Genomic DNA, 18,162 nt, shown 5'->3' on the forward strand with positions numbered 1-18,162 from the left:
TAACATGTGCCCTCACTTTTTCCAAACGATTGATTCGAGATATGTACACGGACGCTACGGCTATGCTTTCGCAATCTTTGTTTTACCTGCGCGCACAGCATTACCTGAATTGATTGCATGTAGTATATCACTCAAGGTGTTGTATTCATAGTAACAGTAGCTAGGTTGGGGATTTTCTTTGTTAATCCAGACAAAGTGCTCCACTTCCTCCTACATGCAAACAAACAGTTCCCAACAAAGGACTCTTGACCACTCCGTGAGTTTATGCGGCAACTTTGCAATATTTCAGAGCAAATCATTATGAACTGGGAATCATTATACACAACCGGTTTTCTGCTTGCAGCTGTATTCGTGACATGAGACTTACCTGTCGCTCAGGAGCTCTGAGGAAAATAAAGCCAATGTAGATGAGAACTTAACACTTGCAAAGCAAAATACCTTTTCTACAGATGCTAAAATGAGTTCTCTTTTTGCCACACAATTTGCAGCTGTGACTTCAACGAGCCTGTTTGCAAATCCTTACGCCATAGAAGTCCTGAAGACCAAAAAGGAAGAACTTGTGGCAGGGATCAGTAATACAGATAATCTTCTGAATTGGCTAATAGAAAATGGCATTTTTTCACCAGATAAAAAAATGGTAATGTCTTACTACAGAACAAGGACAGAGAAGAACTCCAGGCTGCTGGAGATCCTGGTGACTAAAGGTGAGCGGGCCTGTCGACTTTTCTTCTATCCTTGTCTTAAACAGATTGAGCCCAGATTATACAGCACTGTGAAACAATATGTGAGTAGTGTGAATGATACTGTTGGAGATGGGAGAAGGCAGCTGGTGGGGTATTTGCTTGAAAGGGATAAAGATGGCCATCAACCAGCTGTTAAGCAAAGAATAGCAAGAACTACACCCAGAGAGAGTCTACCAAAGAAAGTCAATGTTACAGTGGAAAAGTCCAAAGTCAAAGTCAAAGAAAAGCAGAACACGCCATCAGAAACACTCAAAGACACCACGTCAGCTTCCATAAGTATCTTTGATGCAGTTACAAAAGGTGATCTTTCTCTCTTGGAGAATGTATTAAACGGATCCAATATTAATGCAGTAAATTCGTCAGGGGAAACTCTTCTGCATATAGCAGCAGCTAATGGCCACGTTCCAGTGATTAAATATTTAATTAGAAAAGGAGTTAAATTAGATGCACAAGACAAACAACGGAGAACTGCATTGCATAGAGCTGCTGAAAATGGCCACTCAGACGCAGTGATGATACTTCTCCAAGCTGGGGCAAACCTGTACACCTTGGACAATGACTCCCTAACCCCTCTTCACTTGGCTGCCCAAAACAATCACCATAATGTGCTAAAGGTCCTTCTGCAGGAGGAGCAGAGGAGTTACAAAAACCGCCACAACTTTTTACACATGGAAGCTGCAACAGACAACAGCAAGTTAGTCCAGCTGCTTTTGCAAAATGGCGCCCCAGTTGATGCCACAGATGACAAAAGACAAACTCCTTTGTTTTATGCCGTTTCTGGGGGGCACGAAAAGACAGTCAAAGCATTACTGGAGGGTGGGGCCAGCATTGATTCCAGCATTATTGACGCAGCCTTTACTAGTAATAGCGAGTCTATCTTTGGCTTATTATTGCAATATTGCAAAGGCCTCTCTCCAGACACCATGATATCTGCTCTGTTCAAAGCTGTCAAGATGAATCTGTACGGGATAATCAATGCTTTAATTGATAAGGGCACGGACGTTAATGCTACAAATGACATTTACTACACTCCTTTGTTGTTGGCTGCCGAACTAGGGAAGGCAGAATCCGCCCGAGCGCTTGTTGAAAAAGGTGCCCATCTTAATGTAAGAACGCCAAACTTAAACACGGCCCTACATCTGGCAGTTCAAGGAGGAGATGTTTCAATTACAAAACTGCTCATACAAAAGGGAATGAATATTAATATTGCAGGCTCCGGAGACCAAACCCCACTTCACATGGCTGCTTTCCATAACAAGCAAGAGCTGGTAGATATTTTAATTGCAGCCGGAGCGAGTGTCAATGCTGTCACCAAGGAATTAGTTACTCCTTTGCATATTGCGAGCCAGAGGGGTAACCTTGATGTCGCACAGCGCCTTGTACAGCACAAAGCCAATGTTAATGCCAAAGATAAGCAAACAAAGACACCCTTACATCTTGCTGCTGACAGAGGGGAAAATGCTATAGTGGAGTTGCTTCTGAATCACAAGTCAGACCCTAATGCTGCTGATAAGGACAAGAAGACCCCCCTGCATGTTGCAGCCACCGGAGGGCATGTTGAGGCTGTGGCGGCCTTGCTGAGAAACAAGGCCAGGTTTGCCGTGAAGGATATGGATGCCTGCACTCCCATTCACTATGCTTCAATCAACGGCAGCGCTGACATTGTTACAGCCCTCCTGAGAGCGGGGAGGAATAAAAATGTAGATGATAAAAATGTCTGGAGGAAAACAGCGCTACATCTGGCGGCAGAACACGGCCACAGTGACCTGGTTAATGTGCTCCTACAGAACGGGGCCTCCATCAATGCTCTGGACAGCACCAGGGACACCCCACTGCACTGCGCGTGCAAGGCCGGGCACACGAGGTCTGTGCAAAGCCTTGTAGGCTGGGCACAGGGAGAGAGAGCCAATTTACAGGCGACCAACAGCCTGAAGAAAACTCCCCTGCAGGTGGCTGAGTCTGGCCCCACTGACAGCCACCAGCACATTGTGACATTACTGAAAAAGAAAATGCTGATCATTAAATAAAACAGAAAGAGATTACCCAATGTTGTGCCTCTGGTTGCTGCACCCCTAGCACAGAGCATACTTGAAACCACTTGCTGTAGGACTTGTGTTTTCCCCTAATTCCCAGGAGGGGCATGTGTGCTATAAGTCCAGTTAGTGTGTGCTCGTGAGTATTAAGTGCCACGACCTTTAGCATTCATTATTCCAATGATCTAATATTAGAACTCAAGAGGTTTCAGAAGCCCCCTAATTATATGCAGAAAACAAGTGAAACGATTTGCCTTTAACTCTTTCAGTGATAGCCTGCCTGGAATGGGATCCAGGGCAATTCGACCATTACAGGGATTAACTGATACTGCGGCTGGATCTGTGTTTGGAGCGGGCAAGCAGAATAGGTACTGCAGCCGAAAATACTGTACAAGCAATTATTTGGCAGAACTGATCACAACCACGAATAATGAGGTATACCAATATAATAGAGATGCAAGCTGCAACCACTTAGAGCAGGGGTGCTCAACTCCAGTCCTCAAGACCCCCCAACAGGTCAGGTTTTAAAGATATCCCAGCTTCATCACAGGTGGCTCAATCAGTGGCTCAGTCAGACACTGAGCCACTGATTGAGCCACTTGTGCTGAAGCAGGGAGCCACTGATCAAACTACCTGTGCTGAAGCAGGGAGCCACTGATTGAGCCGCTTGTGCTGAAGCAGGGATATCCTGAAAACCTGACCTGTTGGGGGGTCTTGAAGACTGTACTTGAGAACCCCTGTCCGAGGGGCTTATTCTATAAAGTCCAGAGCAGCGAATCGCGCTGTGATTGGCCACAAACTCTTATTGACTTAAATAGGACTTTTCTTATACAATAAGAACCTTAGGGAACATCACTTTGTGACAGACTTACTTCTCTAAATAGTTACATATGAGCAGTAACTATTTCCTGGAGTGTTTTTCACCAACTGAACGGTGTTTGATGTTTTATTGTGGTGCGTCATTAAACACAGTGATCCCACTTCTGTACTGGTATTATATAACATGTTGTAATCAAAACCACAACTTTCACTATTCACAGGGAACTCCCTGCTCTGGAGCCAATTAAGCCCCTCGGGCAGTGAAAGGGTTAATGTGCCCCTCCCCCTGAGATGGGGGAAATGGTTCTGTGAGATTCATGGCTGATAAGGCAGATGTGAATAGGGGCATCAGAGGAAGCACAGGTATTCCGTGCACAAAGTCGCCACCAAGGACACTACTGTCAGCTATTGTTCTTTATCCGAGGAAGGCAAAAAGGTCATATCTCAGGAACCTGGGGCCAGTGCCCATACACCAGAGGACCACTCCCCCTTTTAATGTGGCAACAATAAATACATTAAACCCATTGAATGGATCCTGTGTGGCGTGTGCAGCAGCCCTTACTTCTCATACTAAATAAAACATGTATGAAGCACATAGTGCAAATGCATTTTCTTTTTTCTGTTTCTGAAATGTTGAAGGTGAAACCAATTGGGCATTTTAAAGATGGCTGCCCTTTCATTCAACACTGCACCGTCCATCCTGGCATGGGGGAAAAAGTGAGTTTTTGGCAAAGGAATTAGATTTAACATTGTGAGAAATCAAAATAGCCCCCAAGCAAAACCCCCATTAAGAAAGAATTAGGACTTTCATTTCATGTTCGGGTACATATTTCCTGTGAAATGATTTGAATGAAACATAATCCCTTACAGAATCCATACGGTGTGAGCTGCTCTAACATTTCTTCCCCGTGCGGCCTGCACACCATTTCTATTGTTTATTACCTCAGCCAGGAAATGATATTCTATTTTTTTTTATTTTAGGTTATATGAGGGCAGTATGAAATAACAGGGGTGTCAGCAAATCCCATATATAATTTGGTATGAGGGTCAGGGGTACCTAAAACCTTCCCGTCGTCACTTTTTCCTAACGACATTTCTTTCTTCTGCCCCATTTTCCTTTCTCAGCCTCCTCAGATTTGTCTCTCTTTTAGGCCCAGATACACAAAGCTCTGTTATTGACGTAACGAGGTGCAGGGCTGAGTGCTGTTTCCAGCCGCAATAGGCCCTTGCGTTAAATATAACGGACGTTAGTGCTACTGATACTGTACGCGAAAGAGGTGTTCCCTCTACTAACTCCTATTCACAGAGCGCCGTGATAGTAATGCAGGGATTTAACAGTGCGTTATTTAGGTAATACCTGAGAAATATGGAGTTTAGAGGGGTCTCCCAAAACAGTCCGTACTCATGCCCTCCTCAAATCCCTCTCCTGACTTCCCATCAAGTATCAGATCACCCACAAAGTTATTCTCCTTACCTTAAAGGCTCTTCGATCAACTGCTCCTCCCTACGTATCACCTTTGGTCTCTCGCTATGCCCCTGCTCGTCTCCTGCGTTCTGCCCATACCTGTCTCCTATTCACCCCTTCAACCTCAACTAGTCTCACTCGCCTTAAACATTTTTCCCTCACTGCCCCTCACCTGTAGAGTACCCTCAGTATACATCATGCACCTTCTCCCCTCACATTTAATACAAACCTTACAACTCACTGTAATAAAAATGGCGGGGGGTATTAAATATTTTAATCAAGCTGGTACTTCAGGGGTTAACGTTGGTTAGAAATTGTTAAAAATACAATATCTGTTTTTATAACAGGTCAAGAACCTTCCTGTGTCTGTGCTGATCTACACGGAGGGCTTAATTGGGGGGCTATCACTTATGGCTCACTAAATGTGAAATATGTATAGTTTGGAAGGCTTTAGACTATAGCCAGATCCGGGGCTCTCAGCCTCAAAGAAAACCGAAATATGTTGAAAATATTCTTGAAATATCCTGTGTGCATCACATGGAGGGTGTAACAAACAGGTCACCACTTAGTTGGAGGGCTATATTAAATAAAAGAAATTATGAGCCTGACAGCAATTCATGAGTAACAAATAGATATCGGTCACTGTGGCGATTAGACATATGAAATCATTCCACACACTTCCTGAGTAAGAGGTGCAAAAGTCAGATAACTGTTTCTCCTGCGAGAATAGGTTGTCAGATTTTAGGTGCAGGCGTGCATATGGAGAGCACAGACACAACCGTGAAGATGGTGTCTGTCTAAGTATTAGGGAAATGAAGTTATGAGTATGTTTCTAGATTCAGTCAGACTTTAAACGTCACAAGAGGAGTATTTTTCTTTCAAGTCGTAAATGTCAACCAAGGAGTTGATTTACATCAGGGGTTGGTTTTATGTGTGTTTCAATGCAAAAAGGTCTGGGTATAAATGTTGGCATGGTGTGAATAGAAAATTCGAATTCTACAGAGGTGTGTTTGGGATAAGTCACATGAATTCTCATCTTTCTACGCTAGTGACCTCCCTGGGAAGAACTAATGACATATTGTAATGTATAGGGAATTCTGCTATGTTTATCTTTTTATTTTAAGAAACTGGTCTGTATTTATTGTAACTGTATGTTCTTGTAATAATCTTTCTTCTGTAATCTAAGCACTGTATTTTTATATATATTTTAAAACAAAACTTTAATAAGTGATGCTTTGGGCGCCGAATGAACTGTTTGCACACTTTGTATAGAGTAAAGTACATTTTTGGACATATTTTGCTACAAAAGATTTTTGTGTGTCACGTGCATAGTTTTCTCTTTAATAAACGGGAACCTTAGACTCTGCAAATTTCATATTTGATATTTCATTTATTTATAAAAATGTTTTACCAGGAAGTAATACATTGAGAGTTACCTCTCGTTTTCAAGTATGTCCTGTGCACAGTTAAAAAAAAATACATGTTACATTAAAAGAACAGGGTTATACAGTGAATTCACAGATACGTCATGCACAGATAGAGTTGGAAAATTGGGTACAAAGGATAAAGGGCTTATGAGTTTCAGATTGAAATAGAGCAGCTTTAACATCACCGAACATCAGCAAACAGCTCACACCCTTGGCTGCCCTTCGGCTGCACCAAAGGCTGTCCGCCTTTGGGGCAACGCAGATGTACACTGGGGTGGTTGAGATTGAATCTGCTGCAGCTGTGAACAAAAAGATCTTTGTGTCCTCATGGCTCATTAACATTCCAGTGGCGGGACTTGACGTTCCACAAAGTACAAGCACATGTTAACCCTTTGCATGCTGGTTCTGTGCAGAGGGCCGCAGTTCTTGGGAGGTGGCAGCGGGTATTATTGCAAATGAGTAGAGGGCAAATATTAACTCATGGAAAGTACCTTGTGCAATAGAAAGGTGAGTTAGCTAGAGTAGCCGTGTTTATTAACCCTGGTTGTATATATAAGTCACATGCTCACTTGTGTGCTGTTCGTGACAGATGGTATATTAGGAAGGATTGAGGGGAGATATTAGTCATTTGAGGGACCTTTGCGGAAGGTGAAAAGTGTGTCAGCTAAGTAGCTGTGAAGTAACCCTGTCCCATATGAAGGTCACGTGCTCACTGGTGTGCCGTGATTTGAAGTTGGACACCGCACTGTTGGGCTTAAAAACGAAAGGTGTTAAACGAGTCATAAATAGGATTGCCAGGTGTCCAGTATTGAACCCGGACGGTCCTGTATTTGGATACTCTGGCCAGTAAAAAATAAGAGGTAATACTGGACATATGTCCGGTATTACCTCTCTGGACATAGTGACCAGGCTAGCTTGGAGGGCCGCGGGATTTCCCTGAGCAGGGAGAGAGCGGGGCTGTTGCTAGGGGAGCTGGGAAGCTTCCTCCATCCTGATTGGCTGCTGCTGGGTAATGCAGCCAATCAGGAGGAGGTGTAAGGAGCCTGAGGGTGGGGCCAAAGAGAGGAGGAAACAGCATGGAGCAGAGAGTAGAGAGAGGTGTGTGTGTGCGCATGCGTGCGTCTCGAGCGTGTGTCTCGAGCACGTGTGTTTGTGTGTCTCAAGTGTGTGTGTGTGTGTGTGTGTGTGTCGAGCGTGTCGCACCTTTCAGCATTGTGTCCAGTATTTTTGGAGAAGCCACCTGCTAACCCTACATGTGAAGCTAACTCGAGGCAATGCTAACTTAACATTACGTTAATCTTATGCTAATGAGATCAACAACAGCCATTGTTTTTGCATATAAGTAGCTTTGTGGATCGGCATTAATCTCAGTGAACATGATCTGGGCCCTAATGTATTATTATGTACAGTTTGTAAAAGTATCCCTGGCTGCAGTGGAAGCATTGTACGCTAGGACAGGGGTGTGCAAACTGGGGGGGGAGGGGGCGCGCAAGCTTTTTTTGGGGGGGGGGGGGGTGCGCGGCGGTTACAGAGGCCCTGTGCTCAAGGTCTCTGTAGCTCACTTACCTTGATTCAGCCGGCTTCGAGCGACATGTCGCCATGGCAACGCGGCGCTAAATGCTACCGTGGGTCACGTGATGTCACATGACCCTGCGGCATCATTTGACACCGGCACAAAGGTATCAAATGGGGGGTGCGGGCACTGGGGGGGAGCGGGCACTGGGGGGAGCAGGCAGAGGGGTGCAGCACCAAAAGTTTGCGCATCCCTGTTCTAGGAGATAATGAGGAAACGCAGGGTTGCAGATCTGTGAGACATGTGAAGGTGCTCACAATTATATTTTCATTTACTGTATGCTACATGCTGTATGCTGTATGCTGTATGCTACATGCTGTATGCTGTATGCTACATGCTGTATGCTACATGCTACATGCTGTATGCTGTATGCTGTATGCTGTATGCTACATGCTGTATGCTACATGCTGTATGCTACATGCTGTATGCTACATGCTGTATGCTACATGCTGTATGCTACATGCTGTATGCTGTATGCTACATGCTGTATGCTACATGCTGTATGCTGTATGCTACATGCTGTATGCTACATGCTGTATGCTGTATGCTACATGCTGTATGCTACACGCTGTATGCTACACGCTGTATGCTGTATGCTACACGCTGTATGCGGTATGCTACATGCTGTATGCTACATGCTGTATGCTACATGCTGTATGCTACATGCTGCATGCTGTATGCTACACGCTGTATGCTGTATGCTACATGCTGTATGCTATATGCTGTATGCTACATGCTGCATGCTGTATGCTACACGCTGTATGCTACACGCTGTATGCTGTATGCTACATGCTGTATGCTACATGCTGTATGCTACATGCTGTATGCTGCATGCTACATGCTGTATGCTGTATGCTGTATGCTACACGCTGTATGCTGTATGCTACATGCTGTATGCTACATGCTGTATGCTGTATGCTGTATGCTACATGCTGTATGCTACATGCTACATGCTACATGCTGTATGCTGTATGCTGTATGCTACATGCTGTATGCTACATGCTGTATGCTGTATGCTGTATGCTACATGCTACATGCTGTATGCTGTATGCTGTATGCTACATGCTGTATGCTGCATGCTACATGCTGTATGCTACATGCTGTATGCTGCATGCTGTATGCTACACGTTGTATGCTGTATGCTACATGCTGTATGCTACATGCTGTATGCTACATGCTGTATGCTGTATGCTACATGCTGTATGCTACATGCTGTATGCTACATGCTGTATGCTACATGCTGTATGCTACATGCTGTATGCTACATGCTGTATGCTACATGCTGTATGCTACATGCTATATGCTACATGCTGTATGCTATATGCTGTATGCTATACGTTGGAGGGTTTTGGTCACTTTATTACCCACCATAACTTATGTAATGTATGGTTAAAAGTACATAGAACAATAAACTGTTCTTTTATGTGAAATGGACAAGCCCCACCTTCCCACCTTCCCACCTTCCCACCTTCCCACTTGGATTTACAAGCACAAAGAATCCGTATGCCAAAATACCTTCAAATCTGAAACAAGGTCATCCCACTTCAAAGATAGTGTTTCCAACACATATTGTGCGGGCCTGTCATTGAGTTATTATTTTGTCATTATAGCCGATTTTGAACTCTGAATCACTGCAGGGACAGGATGCCTTTGATATATACAGTATATTCATAAAAGTGCTGATGAGCCCTGATAAGAGCACATGCTTCATCTTTGTACCTCAAATAGGAAAGGAGTTCTTGAGGGTACAGTAATGCTCAATAACTTAACTTCCTCGTATTATTTTTCTTAAGACGGGGAATTTAAAGGTCAGCTACCATAATTCCAGTGACATGTTTAAGGGGTCTCATCTGAGTAATTGATACCTGTTTTGCCCAAATCTTAAAGCTATAAGTCGTTTTTAATGTGTTTTTCAAAGTGAGACTTGCGAGGGGTTTGATTTCCTCTGGCTGCTCCCTTTAGTGTGACGTCACTCTGTGATGTCACTGTGTGATCAGCAAGAGCTTGTGCAGCCAGAGTCCTCCTCCCCTTATATATATTTATTGTTCTTCGTGCAAGATCTACAACCTCAGCTGATCTGACATTGAACTAATTGCATTGTTTCTTCACAGGTATGTTTTTTTTTTTTTTTTTATCAAACAATTTTATTAGGCATTTAGGTAAACATACAGTGGTATTGTGCAAAAACGCCTAACATTTTCCAATCCACAGTTTTTTTTGGGGGGGGGAGCAGAAAGACAACCGCCGTTGTCCGTAGAAAAAGGGGGGGAAGCCTTCAGAGAGGGAAGGCAGAGGGGAGGGGGACTGAGAAGGTGGGGGGGGGGGTGGGGAGAGGAGAGGGGGGGACGGGATGGGGGGGGCCCATCTGACTGTCTGGGGGTATGAGCTATAGAGCATTGTTCGATCGCCTATGGTGGGGTGTCCGGACTTTGGGGCGCTGGGATTGGCTGTCTGGCCCTATTGTTGGAGGTCCATGGGTCCCAGATTTCCTCGTAAGCCGGCAGTTTTTGTCGAACGATGGCGGTGAGCCGTTCCATGATCATCACCTCGTCGACTCTTTTTCTGATCATTCCCAGTGCCGGCGTAGTTGTTTTCCTCCAGGAGGCCGCAATACAGCATCGAGCCGCAGTAAAAATGAAGGATATCAATTTCCTGACTGGCCGGACAATGTCCTTCAGTGGTGCAGCCAGCAGGTAGGTCAGTGGTTCAATAGGCACTTCCAGGTCGGTGACCTCTTTTATTAAAATTTGGACCTTGGCCCAGTACTTTACAATTTCTGGACAGGACCACCAGATGTGGACCATGTCCCCTCTATGACCACAGCCTCTCCAACATAGATCTGAAGCCAGAGGGTAGATTTGGTTTAATCGGGCTGGGGTAAGATACCAGCCGAACATAATTTTATAAATGTTTTCCTTTATTGTAGTACATAGGGAGGTCTCCGAGGCTGTCTCCCAGATTTCTTCCCAAGTCTCTCTGTCTATATCTATGTTCAGGTCAGCTGCCCATTTGAGCATATAATCGTGCTCTTTTGGGGTCGAGGAGCGCTCTAGTGCCCCGTATATGTCTGAGATTAGACCTTTCTGGTGGGTCTTTGTCTCGCAGAGAAGTTCGAACGATGTGAGAGTGGGGTCTTCTGGGAGAGGGCAAGTTGTTCTAATAAAGTTTCTAATTTGAAGATATTTGAATGTGTCCAATTGTCTGATTTGATAGTTGGTCCTTAATTCTTGGAAACTCAGAAGCCTCCCCAGGCTCAGAAAATCCGCAATCGCCTCTATACCCCCTGTGCTGTATTGTTCGAACAGTTTAGATCCACATCCCGGGGGGAACTTTGGATTGTGAAAAATAGGGGTCAATTGGGAACTTTTAGTAGTAAGGCCATATTTGTATTTACAACGTAACCACACATCCCATGTGAAACGGGAGGCCTGAAGTTTCAGGTCGTGTGTATGTCCCTCTCCTCTGTCCAGGCTCCAGAGGCAGGCTTGCAGAGAAGGCATTTTGGCACATTGAGTCTCTATCTCCAGCCAACTACAACGGGTCGGGTCGGCATTCCACATTACCACATGCTTGAGCTGTGCAGCTAGATAATATCTGTGTAAGTCCGGTACCCCCAGACCTCCCCTAGATCTTGCTGCCATCAGGACCGATCTGGCGACTCGGGGTCTTTTGCCCTGCCAAATAAAGTTAAATATTCTGTTTTGCATGTTTTTGAGATCAGCGCCTGGGACGTGGGTCGGGAGTGTTTGAAAGAGATATAACATTCTTGGGAGTATATTCATCTTAATGGAAATCATTCGACCGAACCACGATATCTGGTAACCTTCCCACTGATCTAGATCCTTTTTGATCTTGTCCCATAAACGCGAGTAGTTATCCCGGTATAAATCCCGGTAGTGCCTTGACACATTAACTCCCAGATATTTAATGTGTGAAGGACACCATCTGTAGTTAAAATTGGTTTTGAGGAGATTGACTTCGGGATCAGGGAGACTAAGATTTAGGGCCTCTGATTTGTCGCTGTTTATCTTATATCCTGATACTCTGTCAAACTCCGCCAGTTCCTTCTGGAGGTTGGGGAGGGAAGTTAGAGGTTTAGTCAGAGTAAGGATGATGTCATCAGCGAATAGGGAAATTTTGTATTGTGTTTTATCAATCGGGATTCCCTGGATGTTCGGGTTCTGTCTTATTTTAGACGCCAGTGGTTCAATCGTAAGGGCGAAGAGAAGGGGAGAGAGGGGGCATCCCTGCCGGGTACCGTTCTGGATTAGGAATCGTTCAGATCCTCCGCCCGAGAGGCGTACCGAGGCTGAGGGGTTCTGGTAAAGTGCTTGAACGCCCTTTAAGAACGAGTCTCTGAAGCCGAATTTAATCAATGTTTGGTTTAGGAATAGCCAATCAATCCTGTCAAATGCCTTCTCTGCGTCAAGGCTTAGTAACATTGCCTTTGAGCCTGAAAGGTGGGCATGATCTACTAAGTTAATTATTTTACGTGTATTGTCTGAGGCCTGGCGGCCCAGGACAAACCCGACCTGGTCCTTGTGTATTAATCTCGGGAGGATGGGATTAAGTCTGTTCGCCAAAATTTTACTATATAGTTTAAGGTCGTTGTTCAGCAATGAAATTGGTCTATAACTTCCGCATTGGGTGGGGTCCTTCCCGTCTTTAAGTATTATTGCCAAATTTGCGGACAACATTGTAGACGGGATAGGACTCCCTTCAAGGAATGAGTTGAACAAACTTAATAGATGTTTGGATAGAATGAGGAAGAATTTTTTGTAGTATGCATTTGTGAAGCCATCAGGGCCCGGCGCCTTGGAATTTTTAGAGGCTCTCACGGCCATTTCCAATTCGTCTAGCGTTATTATCGCGTTTAGGTAAGTATTCTCCTCTTCTGTTAATGAAGGGAGGTCGCACTCGGATAGGTAACCGGCTGCTAAAGCCGTATCCGTCTCTTTAGAGTTAGCAGAGTGGGTTCTTAGGTTATACAATTTAGTGTAGAATTTGGTGAATTCCTCTGCTATTTTTTTTCCGTTATATTGGAGTTCACCAGAGTTATTCCTGATCGCCGTGATTTGCGATCTTTTCTGTATGCCTCGTAACTTGCTGGCAAGAAGTCTATCGGCCTTGTTCCCTTTATCATAATACCTTTGACCCGTCCATCTAAGAGCTTTTTCTACATCTTCTAATTGGATGATCCTTAAATCGTTTCGAGCAGTTGTCAACTGTTTATAAATTCTCCGGGAGGGGTTATTTTTATGCTTTTGCTCTAGGTCGATTATTTTGTCTGTGAGCTCTTTAGATAATCTGAGTTTGGTTTTCTTCCGGTGGGAGGCAATCGAGATAAGATTTCCTCGAATTGTCGCCTTATGGGCTTCCCACAGGCTTGCTGGAGAGGCTACGGAGCCTGTGTTTATTCTGAAGTATTCCTTAAGGGATTTTTTGAGTTCCATCACTGTCCCGGAGTGGTTCAGTAAGGAATCGTTTAATTTCCAGCAGTACGAGATAGTTTTCCCGAAGGGGATGGACAGGGTCATGGTGATGGGAGCATGATCTGACCATGTAATTGGGCCGATATCTGTATCAGTGGTGGCCTCTAGTACATTCCTGGAAGCAAGGAAGTAGTCAATACGGGAGTAAGACTGGTGGGGCGCCGAGTAAAAAGTGTAATCTCTCTGTCCCTGATGCTGTGTTCTCCAAATGTCTACCAGAGAAAAGTCTCCCATAATATCCTTAAAATTTTTCCCCAGTCTTTGTGACTGAGTGCTGCCGTCCTGGTTGGCTCGATTTGTCTTCTTTTGGGTTGAGAGCCATATTTAAATCCCCTGCAATGAGTATTGAGGATAGGTATTGTGGGTCAATTTCTTCCAGAACCTTTTTAAGAAATTCTGTCTGGTTTTCGTTTGGGGCGTATAGGTTAATAAGGGCGATTGACGTGCCGGATAGTGAGCCGTAGACTACAATAAATCTCCCCTCTGGATCTGCTTGGATTTTTGTTAAATTAAATGGGGTGCCTTGACGGAACAGAATGGCAACCCCTTCTATTATTGTGGAGTCCCTTCACGTTGAGGGAGATAATTTTCAGGGCTTTTTGGTGGGACATTGCTATCTCTTAGCTAAGACCGCTTGTGTTATCACTAGAGTAGTGCTAGGGGGTGCAGTCAAAATGGGCGAGGGGAAGAGGGGTCGGGAGTGGGGCCGCTGGGACAGTAACAGCGGTTGGAAAGAGGGAGGAAAATCGACCCTAATGGGGTCTAAAAGTGTTTGACCGGTCTTAGAGAGAGAACCGGTTAGTGGGGTATAAGACCCTTGGGGGCGGGTCCGAGAACGTTCTCCAGTGAAGGCGGGCCGGGTGGAGACCCAGAAAATTCTGTGACTTCAACCGGCTTCCGCGTCGCGGGGTTGGCTTCTTCGGAGAGATGCTATGCCCGCAGGGCTTTTTGCTCTATCTAGCCGTATGTGGGTGGGCTTGGATAGTGGAGGGGGAACTGGGTCGGGAGGTGAGGGGATGGGGTTTTTTTCACAGGTATGTTTTAACCCAGTGATTGATCTGCAACCCCCTGTTTTAAAAGAAATACCCCACCCGGCCTTTATTATTGATCTCTGGTACAGTCATGTGAAAAAGAAAGTACACCCTCTTTGAATTCTATGGTTTTACATATCAGGACATAATAACAATCATCTGTTCCTTAGCAGGTCTAAAAATTAGGTAAATACAACCTCAGAGGAACAACACATGATATATTACACCGTGTCATGATTCAAAACTAAAGCTGTCTCATCTGGTCTGTAACTGTTACATACGCCTATAATATTTATTATCTCTAACTGTGCATGCAATGTCTTGTATATAATGTATACCCTGTTCACTTATGTAACTGTATATGTAACCGTGTATTATTTGTCATCTTAACTCTGTGCCCAGAACATACTTGAAAATGAGAGGTAACTCTCACTGTATTACTTCCTGGTAACACATTTTATAAATAAATAAATAAATCTTTATTGGCTCTCTGATAAGAACACGGTGGGATAAGGGGAAAGAAAACCCTTGACTGACAAACACTTCCCCATTCAGAGGCCCCTTAGAAGTTCAACTGGCCGACTATATGGGATTGTTCCTTACAGTAGCAGCAGACCAACCGTGACTGCGCTAATATAAGCCTCCCAGCTGAAATCTCCCTCTCAATCTTCTGAGATGAAAAGTTCCTTCCGTTCTGAAGTCTAGCTGCAGCTTTATTGCTGCAAAACAACTTTACTGGCTTGTGATTGCTTTTGACGTGTGAATTAGTAATGATCCAACGGTATTTCGTTTCTTTCAGTAGGCAACATGTTACTGAGTTGGCATAAACGCAGAAGGAAAGTCGACAACAATTAAAGTAACATTGAAGCTTGGCAATTGCGTATTAACTACTTATTCAATTAAAAGTTGTATACTGAAAGTGTCAACCCACCCAGTGCCGAAGGATCATTCCATACCATGGCATCACCCATCACTTTGGATGACTGCCTCAACTCTTTTACTGCTAAATTGTATTTTCAGCAACATTAAAGCCCTACAGCATTGAAGGGATCGATTTTAGCAATTAAGAGAGTACATTGGATTAAGATAAAGGAAGTAAGTACATTCACACGTGTATAATAAGATTTCTTGGGCAGATGTCTACATGAGATGTTGCACTGAATCACAAGGATGTCTCACAACTTACAACAGGATGGTGTTCCATATAACAGTACAACGCTGGGAATACAAAACAAAATGGTGTTGAAAGACCATAAAGTAAGTGGACACGCTGTTAAAAAACAAAATCAAATGTATGTAGTGCTTTTTTTCCATATTTTTCCGTTAAATAACATTTGTTTCCACGAAGGGTAAAAAAAAAAAAATGGATAATGTGTTATCCAAAGAAGAATCTGAATTAACCATAGAAAATAAATATTGGAAGATGATGCGTATCCTTACAGTAGAAATAAAACGCCTGGGCAGAGATTTTGTAGCGGTTTCTACTTTGTTCTTCTCGAGGCAAAATAATTAACTTTAGATATACCGGTTACCGGACAAAATAGGCATACAAGCTACAGTATAAGAACATATGGCATTCGTTGCCTCTGATGGTATCGTTTGTTCTGATGCAGCTACTCACAAACAGCTCATATAACTATTTCCTAGCTACCATTACCTATCACAAGAAACACACAAAGTGCAAGAACTCCTCTCAGATATGGTGTGGTGTCGATCAGGCAAGGAATCTGGTAAGATGCAGCTGGTACTCTCAGTTTGGTATGCAAGAGATAGCAAAACCACAGAGCATAGCTGTCAAAACTCCAGTGCTCTAAGAGTAATCCGAATAAGTCTCTTGTTGATAGGAGAAATAGTCCCACGTCTATTTGGCAATAAGATATTAGCTCTCTTTGAAAGATGAATTGTTTACTGACGTCTTGATGAACGGTAGACGATGACGTGCATAGCCCCGCAGGTCCACAGGTCAGCAAATCCATGCGTCCTCTTGAGGTGCAGTCATCGACTGGCATAACCGCTACCAAAATAATGTCGAGTTGCAAAACACTCACAAACCGCTGTACTGGACTGAACTTCGGATGTATGTAGTCCCGCGGGCTGCGCGACTCAGCGTCTCCATGTCTGGCCAGTTAAACTGTATTCTTAGAATATAACAGCCAACTAGCTTGACAATAAGCACGATGTTGTTGGACTGAAACAAACACTCACAAGCCACTGGACCGTCTCCTATCTGGTGTGCTCCCAGGTGAATTCAATGCAGCAAATAGACATCCCATACAGGAAATCCCATACAGGAAAAAATACCTGTGCACTGCTTCTTACAAAAGAAAAATTGGTATATAATGATCAAAAGGATTTATTCATATAAAAACATGGACAAATAGTACTGATGCAGACACTCTTACTCTTATGATAAAGCACCCTGCGTGTGAAACGTGTAAGAGTGTCTGCATCAGTACTATTTGGCCATGTTTTTATATGAATAAATCCTTTTGATCATTATATCCCCAAAAATTTTTTTGTAAGAAGCAGTGCACAGGTATTTTTTCCTGTATGGGATTTCCTGTATGGGATGTCTATTTGCTGGTATGCAAGAGAGAAAAGAAAAATATAGTGCAACACAATTTATTACAATAGAATTTCTAGAGCACAGAGCTCATTAAACTCACATGCTCACGAAATAAAACAGGCGGTTTGACCACTCTGGGTCCTGTAGGGCTGTGTATAGTTGTGCTGTGTAGTGGGCGCCCACTTCCGCGTTCGAGTGGCGGGTGACGTCACAGGCCCTCTTCACCAATCAAAATCTGGAGCTGGATCTCCTTAGACTCACAGTAGCGGCGAAGAAACGGGCAGGCAAACAGCAGGCACCTTAGTCGCACAAATGATCCACAGATGTTTCACAGCAACAAATCAGCAGGGCTCAGCAGTGGCAGCAGTCCACGAGACAAAACAAGTAACCCTACGCGTTTCATCCGGGTACAACCGGACTTCTTCAGGGTTGTATGGATATGTAACATGCAAGTCCACAATTAAATAGTCCCTCAAAGCGTCGAGGTCACGGCGCAAAAGTGGCGGCGCATAACGTGATTGGCTAATGCGTAACAATACATACGAAACAACCATAATAATATGCGGACACCATTACCTACTGTATGCATGGCTTTGTTAGTGTGAAGCAATAATACAAGAAAATAAGACAATAACATATTCTCATCCTTGGGAATGACATAACAAAGTCGGGGTACAAAGCCTATGATCTTGATGGGCTCCATTTTGTACTCAACATGTTCTATAAACAAATTCACTTGTCCTTATCTTTTCTACAAGTTGGCAGATTTCACCATTTTCTTACAAAACGGATTTCTGAGACATCTGACATTTCAAAATGGATCCTAACAGACAAAATGGATTCCGAATCACTTGAATTCCATCTACATTTACCATTTCTTAGATCACATAAGTATTGTCTGTTTTTTTTAGCTGTGTGTTAGGAGGTTGGAACATGATCATTACTTGAAATCTCATTGTCCGCTTTCACAAACATAAAATCCCCGTCTTCTGTTAACAAACCATTTTATTTTT

At 43.9% G+C, this 18,162-nt stretch overlaps 1 protein-coding gene across 1 annotated transcript; it reads left to right on the forward strand.

Annotated features, from left to right (window-relative positions):
* The first annotated feature begins 248 nt into the window (after positions 1–248).
* On the forward strand, positions 249–3,245 carry LOC142503365 (CARD- and ANK-domain containing inflammasome adapter protein-like). The gene has a single exon (XM_075615509.1). It carries the CDS (start codon positions 458–460, stop codon positions 2,768–2,770), a length of 2,313 nt encoding a protein of 770 aa, XP_075471624.1. The 5' UTR covers positions 249–457; the 3' UTR covers positions 2,771–3,245.
* Positions 3,246–18,162: the final 14,917 nt, after the last annotated feature.

The sequence above is a fragment of the Ascaphus truei genome, chromosome 10 (assembly GCF_040206685.1).
Source record: "Ascaphus truei isolate aAscTru1 chromosome 10, aAscTru1.hap1, whole genome shotgun sequence".
NCBI classification, from domain to species: domain Eukaryota; kingdom Metazoa; phylum Chordata; class Amphibia; order Anura; family Ascaphidae; genus Ascaphus; species Ascaphus truei.

Coding starts and splice junctions, on each gene's coding strand:
- LOC142503365 (XM_075615509.1), top strand. CDS start 458: ATGAGTTCTCTTTTTGCCACACAATTTGCAGCTGTGACTTCAACGAGC.